Source organism: Antechinus flavipes, chromosome 5 (assembly GCF_016432865.1).
Source record: "Antechinus flavipes isolate AdamAnt ecotype Samford, QLD, Australia chromosome 5, AdamAnt_v2, whole genome shotgun sequence".
NCBI classification, from domain to species: Eukaryota; Metazoa; Chordata; class Mammalia; order Dasyuromorphia; family Dasyuridae; genus Antechinus; species Antechinus flavipes.
In genome coordinates, this window is record NC_067402.1 from 249,677,228 (window position 1) to 249,690,149 (window position 12,922).

Sequence of the window (12,922 nt, forward strand, 5' to 3'; positions counted from 1 at the left end):
CACTTTGTTTTCTTTCTCATTTTTTCCCCCTTTTCATCTGATTTTTCTTGTATAGCATGATTTATATAGAGAAACTGCTTATGTTTAATATATATTGGACCACTTGCTGACTGGGGGAGGGTGGAGAAAAGGAGGGGGAAAAATCAGAATACAGGGTTTTGAAGGTGTTAATGTCAAAAATTATCCATGTATATATTTTGAAAATAAAAAACTTTAAATAAAAAAATAAAGTCCTCAATTAGCAAAAAATATATACAGCTTAGCCATGCATCTCAATAGAATATTTTAAATCAGTAGATTAATCTTCTGTAAGAAGTAAACATTAAATAATTTTCAAAAAAAAATAAAACAAGAACAACAACAACAAAAAAAAAACCTTTATTTATAGCACTTTTAAAATGTTTTCTGCAAAATAAAGCACATTTCCAATGTGCCTGACTTGGTCTGTTGTTATACAATGAGCACAAAATTGCACACAGCAAATAAGTAGATTCAAAAGAATACAGAAACAATATAAAAATATATTTTAATATGCATCAAAGGACAAAATATATGTTTTATGTTCTCTCTTGTATTTTCTTTAAAAGATACTCCATTTGTAAGTTCAGATTTGGTTGGCCTTTTTTAGTCTTTTTACTCAGTATTTTATATGCTTCCATTTTCTTTTTTTTGTAGCGTTGCTGTGCTTCTTCTCTTTCTTGTTTTCTTTTCTCAAACTCCTGAAATTAACAAATGTCTTAATCATTAGTAGCACATATGTAGATAGGAATTTCTTAAGAACTACCATAAAAGACCTTAACAGTTCTCATCGAGGATATGATTTATATTTTGGTTGTTTTTAAAAATCAGATTTCATGATTGGAATGCCAGAGAGTAAAATGTAAGCATTTTTCAAAAAATAACTGATCTCTATATTTATGAAGATTCTAGAAGATGAGATGCTTTATTCATCTTAATTCTAGAGGATCTCATTTCTTCCTAGTCAGTGCTGTTTAGTGCAATGGATACTAGATTTTAATTTACAAAACTAAGGTTAAAAGTCTGAGGTATCTCTTGGTGCCAATGTGACCCTATACTTTGTATTTTACTTTTACCATAATAAAATATGGTAAATATCTTTCCAACATATGCCACAGATATGTTTGAGCTATTATCATTATTTCTTAATTATTATGCTCTCTGTATTACCATCCTGGAAGAATAGACTGTTTTAAGATTCTACTGGCAAGAATCTTAGAGTTTACTTAATTGTCCTAGGAAATCCTCCATTTACTAGATCCTGAGGTTCTTGAAGGCTGAGTGGAACACAAACTACAACAAAACATACTATATTGGAAAAGCTTTCACCTACAGACTCCATGTCTGTTGTCTGAGAATCGGCTTAACATCATTAAGTTGGACTGAAGTGTGATGAATTTTTTGGTTAAACAAATTCTCAAAGACTATTTATATTATTTATAAAGTTACAGAGAGACTGAACCTGTATAAGCAGAAATAATCTACCTACACTGAAATCTTAAACAAATTCTGTTACTAGTAAGAAGATGTAAGGAGGGGGGGAAATGACATATAAATGTGGCTTTTAAGTATTTCTTAAGGTCAATTTAAGTTATTCTGATTTCCTGAGAGAAGAAATTTTAAAGATAAAACACTCTTCCAAGGCTCCTGGCTTCCTAGAAGCCATCCTGGTGGTCTGACTGCTACCTTTGCTTGGATGAGATGTGGCTCATCAATTCTCTATTCCTCTATGTGGGATGCAGAATAATCACCTCTTCCCGCCTGTTTTTCCTCTATGCAGGACTCTGGCACTGCCACCTGACTTAGCTCTGGAGATTGTGCTATCCCTAACTACCTCCTTATGATTCTTTTCATTTACCCTGTTGCTGGACTTTCTTTAAAGTATTATCTTCTTTAATTAGTGTGTAAACACCTGAACAACACCAACTATTTCACTTTTTCTATTAGCATTGCCTGGCTTAACACAGCACATGAGTGCTTTAAAAAATACCTTTAATTTGTACTTGTTGATATTAATACTTAAGATATTTATGAAGGTTATTCAATAACTTCCATGGTCAGACAAAAGATATAAATTCCTTAAATACCTTATATTTATTTGTAGTGCATCCTATCCAAAAGCAAAGTTTTTTTTAAAGAATCACATTATGCTGAGATTTTAATATAGAATAGATCATATAATTTTTTTTTTCAGACGTCTAAACTCTAACACAACTATCTTCTTAGGGGGAAAAATATTTCTATTTATCATGAATTCTACTTTCATAATTATGAAAAATACACAAGGCCTTATGTAATACAAAACATCTCTTCCATGAAATATCCACACAATACTTTGTAGATAAAACTAACAATACAAAGAGATAGAGAATATTTTATATCTGTGAACTGTCCACAGTCAGAAGAAACTTAATACGTTTGTAATCAATTTGGATACTTGATTGAAACTTTAATAATCCAGCTTTTATCATTGGCAATGCTAGTAATTTTCACATTATCACTCTGATACACTGAATTCCAAGCAACTAGGTCAACATTTATTAATAGAAAAGCTTTTAATTCCAGAAAAGCAAAATGAAAAAGAATAGAAAAATTTTTATAGTGGAACATTTGCTTACTTGATCTAGTATCCTACTTCAGAATATGATTAACATCACATGGTTAGAAAAAAAGTAGAATGTAACCAATTATATAAGTTTCAATAGCTCCAAAGAAAAATACTATTTCACCTCATTTAGTCATCAGATTATTGATGAAGAAAAGAAGTCATTTTATCAAATACAAATTGTGTAAATTACTGTTCCTTATTGGCATGATAATAAAAAGTTTTAAAAGGATTATAAATTACAAAACCAAAGTAAAACTAAATTGTAGAATGCTATAAATGAAGAGATGTTAGCAAACATTATTTCCACAACCTCATTTTAAATGCAGAAAGTGAAGCTTAGAGGAGTTATACTACAGAACACATTATTTTTGGTAACAATATTCATTATCATATTTGTAAATGCTTGGATGGAGGTTGTAATACTTTTTGAGTGGCATATCAGCAATTCTGAAGTATCCAAAATAAGGTCACCTGGTGACATTAACAAAGTCATGCTTCTGTGCTTTTAATTTTAGTTTATGCCCTTTCTTGATCAGTTAAAAATACACTCTTCTTAAAAGGCCATAATTTGAATAAACAATTATTTTAAATATATTACACCCCTCAAATCATAAAACTTCCGTAATGTGCAATGAAAATGAGTGCATCAAAGACTCCTGAAGAATTTGGTTTCTCATCAATCCTCACAAGTGACCGTAGAAGTTCTCTAGATTAATGGATTAATGGCTCAAAGGGTCTGACAAGCTACAAGCTTTTATTCTTTTAATTTATTTCTTAAATGAAAAGAATTGTAAAATGCATTTTAAATAATCATATAATACTTTGAATAAAAGATCAAGTCATACTTTAACTCTGTGAAAATGTTTAACTACATGTTATAACACATGATTTTAAGGAGAAAAAAAAACTTGTTTAAAAAAATTAGGGTTTACCTGTTTCTTAGCAGCACGCTTAGCTTGTACCCGTTCATATTCTTCTTTTGCCTTTTGGTTTGATGTTTTTTTCTTATTTCTTTTTGGAGTGGCAATAGGGCTATAAAAAACAAAAAAATTATGAAGGCCAAAACAATCACTGATATTCATTAAAATTAGCAATAAATTAAAAACTGTCACTAATATATTTTTTTAAGTGTCTCATTTCATGTAACTTGTGATTATAGAAAATTATTTAAAGACATAATAACTTCTAATGGAGAGAGCCACATGCATCCAGAAAGGATGTGGATCACAACATAGTATTTTCACCTTTTTTTTTGTTTGCTTGCCCCACCCCACCCTTGACCTGATTTTTTTCTTGCACAGCATGTTAAATGTGGAAATACATTTAAAAGAATTGCACATGTTTAATCTATGTTGGATTACTTGCTGTCTGGGGAGGAGGATAGGGAGTAAAATTTGAAACATAAGGTTTTGCAAGGATGAATGTTGAAAACTATCTTTGAATGTATTTTGAAAATAAAAAGTATTATTAAGGATTTTTAAAAAGACATTTTATGATTCTCAAGGACAGTTCTAAAAATTCAACATCACAAGAAATACATACACTACAAAATAGACTGTTAAGTATGTCAAGACATTACATGAAGAGATGTTACAGGCTGAAGAAGACTATAGATTCAATAAGTCTTATTATGATATCTCTTTAAGAATGATTTAATGGAGGATGATATTGATGTCAGAAGAAAGATACTGTCAGAGAGATCAATCACAAGTACTTTATACTGGAACTTAGGACAGCCAAAACTCCATTCCACTTTATCAGACTTCTGTGACTACACCAACTATCACTGATCTCTTCCTTTCTTGGATTCCTCTATTTGTAATTGTATCAAACCATTTAGTTCTTGTGTAGTACTATGTAAATCTTGTCTCCTTAAATGGATTATGAGTTATTATAATTATATATATATTAAACATTTACCTATTCACTGTAATTCTGTTTCCTAAAGTAAAATAAAAAATGAGACAACTCCAAATGATCATGAATTTTGAATTGATGATTTCTACTTTAACCACAGAATATTGGTCTTCAGGGCTTTCTTTTATCTGGTCCTAACCTTTTTTTCCCCCCATCTGCTAATATTCCTCTATCTCAGGGGCCATGTAGTTCAATCAGTAACCAAAAGAATTTCCCCTACATTTCCAACAAGGGTCCACTCAATCTCTGCTTGAAGACATCCAAGGAAGGATAATCCAGTATCTTCTAAGGCAATTCATTTTATTTCTGAATAGCTCAATAGTTTTTTCTTGACAAAAAAGCTTAAATCTTCCTCTTTACAACTTCACTCACTGCTCCTAATACTGCTTTGTAAGGTTAAATAGAACAAGTCCAAATTATTTTTCACATCCCAGCTCTTTAATTACTAAGACTAATATTTCTATGTTCAGTCTTTTCTTCTCTAGGAAAAAAATAATTTTTTCACTCAATTCTTGGCATGAACCTTTCACCCTTCATTATGCTAGTTACAATGCTCTTTACCCTACAGCTTATCAGTGACTCCTAAAACATGTCATTCAGACAGAACACCACTTTCAAGATGTGGTAACATCAAGGGAGAGAGAACAGCAGGGCTATCACTTTACTTTTGGAAGTTACTCCTATTTTTAAAAAGCCCTGAATTACTAGGTTCTCTGGTGGCTATATCATATAAGTGACTCACTTTGATTGTGTAGATTATCAATGATTCGCTCAGATCTACATAATAGCCAAATACAAGGCTGTTCCATTCATCTGAAATATTTTTCCTCTCCCCTTTCATTAACATCTATCCTACCTACTGAAATTCTGAGCAACCATCAATGTGTAATTCAAATGATCCCATCTCAATGATATTATTATTTCCTGCTAGCCAAAAATGACTTCTCCTATTTCTAAAATCAGGCAATTTTTACCTCTTTTGGGTTCTCATCATATTATGCTTTATATTTTAAACTAGCCAACTCTACCTGTAATACCATCTAAAGAGTGGTGTTCTTTCCCATTTCTCTATGCCTTAGCACTTCTCACCAGATAGCAGTTTTGAAGATCTATACCAATTAAAAAAATAATAATAGCAGTAGTTGAAGTAAATGAGAAATGAAAAAAATTTAATCTCAAAAATGGGGTTATGCAATTTTTTGCTCAGTTCTTTTCACTTATATTATGAAATTTAGAGAGACAATTTTAAGCTGTGAGGAAAATTTAAGAGATTTAGCTTTATTTTATCCTTTTACAGATGAAGAATCTAGGTCTCTGAACCGTTAATACTACTTTCTCAAGTCATCAGAGTACATCACTGATGGTTAAGATCCAAACCAAATTTTTTTCCCCAGTCCAATGCTCTTTCCTTTAAGTCATCCTATTTTCTAATTCATTCAAATGTGCTAAAACTACACTTTCATTTAATTACACAAATTTTTAAAACTCAGGAAAATCTAATTCCTTCATAAGTTTTTACAAGATCTTTTTGTCAAAATAACCAACAAAGTATGGGTTTAATTTCCAGAATTTAAACAAATGGGGAAAAAAAACATACTTCACTGTTGTGCTACATTCTTCTTCTGGCAAATGTTGTTCTTCCTTTTTATGTCGTCTCATGAGCATTTCTTCTTCAGCTAAATACAGATGTTTTAAATGCTCTGGATATCTTTCTGTAAACTGAGACTCTTGAGAAATGTGTGTCTTTTTTTCTTTCTTTAACAATTTCTTGTACTCTTGCTGAATCTTTTGCTTTCTCTGAAATGCAAACCCTTGTCCTACATTGAAGAACCATAAAAGTAATGTTAGTGAAAAGAAAGGGGGAAAAAAGACATTTTACTCTTCTATGAATGTGATATTTAAATCAAATAAAAAATTATCAAGTTACGTTTACAACTTTTATAACCAGTCATCACAAAGTATAAGTTTTATATAGTTTCAACTTTAGAGAAGCACAATAAAAAACAAGGATGTCATATTTTTAATTAGGTGACTAATTATTTTCTTATTTGTTATAAAAAAGAGAAATTAGGCTAGGGTTACTATATATATCTGCATCTAAGGAATTTAAGAAGTAAGGAAATGAGACAATGTTTAATTTTACATTACAAAATTATATATTTTACTGTTAGGAAATCAAAACAAAATCCAGAGACCTTAAATGAGTCCTTGGATATTAGGTTAATAGAATTTGGAGCTAAGAGAATTTACAAAATAGCTAGACCAACTCCCTCATTTTAAAGAAGAAACTGTAGCCCTGAAAGAATGACTTTCTAAACTGCAACAACAGATGGAATTTGGTGGGTTGACATTAAAGTCAAAGGTCTGTCTAGGAGCCACCCTACCTCTATTACAAGTGTTTAAAATTAGAAGGAAAAAAAATCATCCCAATTAATTTCCTAAAATCAAACTGAAAACCATTTTCAAAAGTTTCAATAAGTATTTGAAAATGGCTTCAAATTTGATTTATGACTACATCAAGTGCTGCTGATGTTTCCAAAGATAATCATGTATGACACAGAAGATCATTTTTCTTCAGTTCTTTAAAATTCACAAAGTTCTTTCTTCCCAACAGCAGGTTTTACAGATAATAACTTTCCCATTAGGACAGAGAAGCAAGAGGCAGCATGAAGGAGTGAGAAGATGATTGCATTTGGAGTCAAGAGAACTTGGCTTTAAAATCCAACTCTTCCACTTTCAGCGTGACTTTGCTAAAGATATTTATTTGTGTCTAAGTTTCCTCAAGTACAAAATGAGATTGTAATACATATAAGATAGCGCTTATTGTATTTCCTACTTCTAAATGAATGATCCTAAAACCCAGTGTGCCTATATCACCAGACAAATATTAGTAAAAAATATTTCACTTTGTTAGGCTTAGGAATCCTCCAGGATGCATACATATATATTCAATATACATTTTATACTAAAAACTGCTGACATTGCCTTCTCTTTTCTCACTTGGCCTCCTTATTTCATTTCATTTTTACAATATTGTGAAAGAGGTGTTACATCCCCATTTTACAAGTGAACAAAACTAAGGTAAGCAGAGATTGATTTGTCTGAGGTCACATGGCTCCTAAGTATCTGAGGAGGCTAAATTTGAACTCAAGTCTTCCTGAATCCAGCCCAGTGTACCTCTTACACTACCTAGCTGCCTGGTTCCCTTCAGGACAATGTATTCCTTTGGCTTTGGCTTTTTAGTAGAGTTGAGCAGAGAAGGGTAAAGAGCACTTCTAAATAACATTAAGGCCCTTGAATCTAGTTGGGGAAAAGAAATATTACTTTCATCACTCTATATGAGTGCTGTCAAACTCTAATAAAATGGGCCACTAAACCATGCATAAGGATTCCTGTAAGCCACATAGTGACTTGGAAAAATCAAACTTTAACGTTTTTTATGTCCCACTGCATCTTATCATAATATTACCGGCCAACATTTATACAGCACAATCTATGGGACAGGCCTTTACAATTATCTCATTTAACCCTCACAACTACCCTTGGAGGTAGTTGCTACTACTATCCTCATTTTATAGATAAGGAAACTGGGGCAGAGTTTAATGACCTGCCCAGGGTCACATAGCTCAAGAGTGTTAAAAGGCTGAATGTGAAGTAAGGTTTTCCTGATATCCAGCCCAATTAAATCTGGTTTCTTACAGGAGTGCTGTGACCCACCAGTTTGATATGCAGAGGACAAGGAGATGAATAACTTGCCCAGGGTCACAAAACCAGAAGGTGTCAGGAGTAGGTGGACCTTGAACTCAAGTCTTCCTGCCCCTTCAAATTTAGTCTATATCCAAGTGATGTTTGGGTGTTAGAAAAGAAGTAAAGTTATAAGGAAAGATAAAACATTTATCTAGCACCAATTAAGTGCCAGGCATTATACTAATCCCTTTACAAATATTACTTCATTGGGACAGGAAGGAAAGGAAAGGTGGAGCATTTTAAAAGCACCTACTATGTGCAGGACACTGTGCTAAACTACTTACCATTTCCTAGGAATATGGCCTGTGGTTTTACTACTACAAGGAAATCCCTGAAGAGGAAACTACCTCCACTAAAACATTTCTGAAACTTTTTTGCATTTTCTTGTCTTAGTGAGAACGCCTGAGATTACAGAGAGGTTAAGTGAAGGATGAATAAGTAAACATTTATGTTTTTAAGTTTACATAATGACTTTATATATTTGAAAGAAATAGCAGGTTGTACATAAGCTTTGCAGTTTCGATGGCAAACATCTCTTTTCTATTCTGTTATGCTATTAAAATGCTTATTTTATTTCATAAGTTAGTTGTACAATTTAAAAAAAAATCATTCCAACAGACAAATGGAAATGGTACTTCCAGGATAGAGGACTCCACGCTCACAACCTTCAAAGAAACGAGACCAGAAATGAGACCTGGAGCACTTTAACAATCTTTTCTCCATATTCAACTCAGAGTGCTACAATACCATGAAAATTCAAATCCTCACCAGGTTTTCATGAATTTTGAATCTACAAGATTCATGTTCACTTCAATATTCACTTCACTTCCAAACAAGCCCTGGATAATTGTAATGCTCTTCTACATATTTAAATTCTAAATTAGCATTCTGAATAGTTTGTTATTTTGGAAAACTGTATCTTGTCCAGGAAGAACCTTGATCCTATCACAATAACAATTTCAATTCATTAAAGACACAGTTCACTACTGTGGAATAGCAAAAATCACAAAATTACTGGTTCTATAATACTGTGCCACTAATTTGTAAATAAAGATTTATTAGGTGCCTACTATTTCCCAAAGGGACATGTAAGTGGGGCAGTAGTTAGAGCGCTAGGCCTGTACTCAGGAAGATCTGAATTCAAATATAAATGCAAACACTTGCTAGCGATATGACTAGAGCAAGTCACTCAGCTGTTTGCTGAGTTTCTGTAAAATTAGCTGAAAAAGGAAACAGCTCCTCTTTGCAAAGTAAACCCCAAATGGGATCATCAAGAGTCGGACACGACTGAAAAATGAACCCCAAGTACTAGGTCCGGTGTGAAGCGCGGGGTGCCAAAGCCGGCAGGGGTCGGAGGTGGGCCTTGAGCAGGAGGAGTCCCCACCTGATTCCAAGGTTAACCCTGCGTAGGTCCTAAAGATCAGGGGCCGAAGTAAATTACCGCGGTGGTTACCAAGGGCCCGGGTCCGGCCCATCCCGCGCACATTAGGGCTCTTCGAGGCCTTAATGCCCACGGATGTCACTCACCCTCGCGGATGCTTCCGGAGAAAACATTCCGTGAGTTCGCCCTCCATGCCCGCTGCTGTTGCTGCCGCTTCTTCTTGAATCCGAGGCGTCCAGCCGGCCCGCCCTGCGCCTGGGTTCCTCCGGTACGCAGCGCCCCACCAGGCTTCGCCGAGGCCATGTTCCGGCTCTTCTGGGCCCAGCCGGCGTCGCGGAGCCAAGTGCGTCATCAGGAAAAGGCAATCAAACTGGACGTAAATCGGAGGCTCGGCGCGCCACTCATTGGCCTGTGCTCCGCCTCCCGCCAACCCGAGCCCCGCAGCCGCCGGGGCGCCACCTGCAGCCTGGGAAAGAGAGTGTCATGGCAACCTCCAATCCGCTCCCGGAGTCCGCAGAACTGGACGTGCTGCGCGGCAAGTTGCGGGAGCTGCTGCGGTTTCTTCGCAAAGCCTTGCCCATCGCCAACGCCCACACGGTGGACTTTTACACTGGGTCCTTGTGGGAGCGCTTCGTGGAAGGGTCCCCCGACAAGGTAATGGAAGCTCTGAGATCCCAGGAACGCCCTGCTGAAGCCGCGCCTGCGCACTGTGGGGAGCGCCTCTTGGAGGGAACCGGAGAAAACTCAGGTAAGCGCGCTGCCTAGTGGTGGAAAGTGTGACGTAATGGAAAGACTGTTGTGTCAACTCCAAGTTGGAGGTTCGAATCCCTTTGCCCCAATAGTTTAGGAAAATCTCAGCATACAACTCATTTTATTTATTTTTTATAATTTTCAATAATATTTTATGTTCCAAAAACATGTAAAATAGTTTTCAACATCTGCCTTTGTAAGATTTTGTGTTCCAAATTTTTCTCCCTTCTTTCCCAAGACAGCAAGCAATCTGATATGGGTCAACCATGTGCAGTTCTTTTAAACTTATTTCCACATTTGCCATATTGTGCAAGAAAAATCAGACCAAAAGGGATAAAAAAAGAGAAAGAAAAAAAAGGGGAAAATACTCCTTGATCCATACAGTCTCCATAGTTCTCCCTCTGGATGCCAATAGCATTTTCCTTCACCATTCTATTGACATTCCCTTGAATCACTTCATTGTTGAGAAGAGCCAAGACCATCACAATTCATCATGTAATCTTGTTGTTCTTTGTATAGTGTTCTCTTGATTCTGCTCACTTCACTCAGCATCATCAGTTCATATAAGTCTTTCCAGGATTTTCTGAAATCAGCCTGCTCATCATTTCTTATAGAACAATAATATTGCATTATATGGAATGCCCTAACTTATTCATCCATTCCCCAGTTGATGGGTATGCACTTGAATTTCTAGTTCCTTGACTTTACAAAAAGGGATGCTAAACATTTTTGCACATGTGGATCCCTTTTCCTCTTTTAAGGGATACAGACTCAGAAATTGAGATTGCTGGGTCAAAGGGTATGCACATATTTTATAGTCCTTTGGGCACAGTTCCAGATTGCTCTCCAGAATGCCTGAATCATTTCAGAACTCCACCACCTATACATTAGTGTCCCTGTTTTCCCACATCACTTCCAACATTTATCATTATCTTTTTCCTGTGATCTTAGCCAGTCTGAGAAAGGTGAAGTGGGACCTCAGACATGCAACTCAATTTAAAAAAAAAACAAGCTGATTTACTATTTTCTAGGTGCTGAGCACTCTTTTGGGGCACCGGTAATAATGGAAAGAACATAGGCTCTGGAATCAGATGAGTTAGTTTTCATTCCCATATCAGACACTTGGTAGTTGTATAATTTTTGGTAAGTTATTTCAATATCTGTGGACCTATGTTTCCTCATCAAAATAGATAGTCTTGGAGATGTTTCCAGCTTTATATGTATGTTCAGTCTAAACAAAGGAAATAATGAAAAAAACCGAAAAGGACCCTCAGGCAGTCATTCTACATTATTGAGTGCCTACTATGTGCCAGCCTGGTGATATAAAGAAGAGGAAAAGTAGTTATTGTTTTAAAGGAATTTACCATCTAATGGGGGAGATGTCTTTCACACAAAGCAGGCTATCTATAGGATCAATAAGAAATGATTATGTGACCCAGGATCACATAAAAATTTCTTGCAAATGGAAAAAGTTTAAGAAGCTCTACATCAGATATAATTAATTTTTTTGCCCCCAGTTTGAGAAACAATTGTCTGGATCAACACCACTGTTCCATTTTGTTTTCAATCCATAGTAACAGGCAGAGTTGTTTGAATATTATTTGCAATTTAAATTTTAATTTTCTCTCACAAGAAGAGGTTTAGGTTTAGACCTGAAAGCTACCTTAGAGTTTATATAACTGAATTTATATATCTGAGACCCAGAGATATTGTGTTTTGCCCATAATCAAACAATAAATAGTCAAATTCGTGTTTGTACCCAAATCTTCTATTTATTTGTATATTAATTTTTTTTTTAACTACATGGTGGAAGTTTACTCCTGTGGGTGAGAAAGTTAGAGGAGAAACATGTTGCCCTGAAACTTTGCCTGTAAGTCAATCATTTGTTGAGTATCCATTTGGATAATATGGTTGCTTTCCTCCAGGACATACATATTAGATGAAATGACAGAAGAAAATAATGTCTCATTGAAAATGATAAAATAGTGATCTCCAAGAGTATAGAAATCATACTTCTACAGTGATACTTCTAAGATCTTAGACAATTGAAATGATTGTCTAATCATTTAACCTTAACTCTAACCTTATGGGCCTCTCATCACTATAATATTTTTAAATACACAAAATAAAATGCATAGCATTACAGAAACCAATTATATTAAAACATAGTGATAAAAAAAAATTAAGTCCACAAATTCCAGATTAAAAACTTTGGATCTTGAGTAAGTTATTCACTTTATGAAACTGAGGACTCGAGAAGTTAGATGAAGCTAGGGCAGCTAGATGGCTCCATAGTGCACACTCAGACCTAAGTTCAAATCTGGCCTCAAATGCCTCTTAACTGTGTGGCTCTTAGGCAAGTCATTTAACTATTTACCTCAATTTCCTCATTTCTAAAATGAGCTGGAAAAGGAAATGCGAAACCATTTCAGTATCTTTGCCAAGAAAACCTCAAATGGGAGCACAAAGAGTCAGACACAAATGAAAAACAACAACAAAAA

At 34.8% G+C, this 12,922-nt stretch overlaps 2 protein-coding genes across 2 annotated transcripts in view; one reads left to right on the forward strand and one right to left on the reverse strand.

The window, feature by feature from the left end:
• Positions 1-359: 359 nt before the first annotated feature.
• On the reverse strand, positions 360-10,027 carry CCDC59 (coiled-coil domain containing 59). The gene is made up of 4 exons (XM_051963209.1): positions 9,818-10,027; positions 6,141-6,360; positions 3,559-3,658; positions 360-719 (listed from the first exon to the last, which is right to left on the reverse strand). The coding sequence occupies exons 1-4, from the start codon at positions 9,972-9,974 to the stop codon at positions 558-560; spliced, it is 639 nt and encodes a 212-aa protein (XP_051819169.1). The 5' UTR covers positions 9,975-10,027; the 3' UTR covers positions 360-557.
• Positions 10,028-10,118: 91 nt separating this feature from the next.
• METTL25 (methyltransferase like 25) overlaps positions 10,119-12,922 on the forward strand; it is a 161,814-nt gene continuing 159,010 nt past the window's right edge. Inside the window, exon 1 of the mRNA XM_051963208.1 lies at positions 10,119-10,419. Within this exon, the coding sequence (XP_051819168.1) occupies positions 10,155-10,419 (265 nt within the window). The 5' untranslated portion in view covers positions 10,119-10,154. The remainder of the gene's footprint in view (positions 10,420-12,922) is intronic.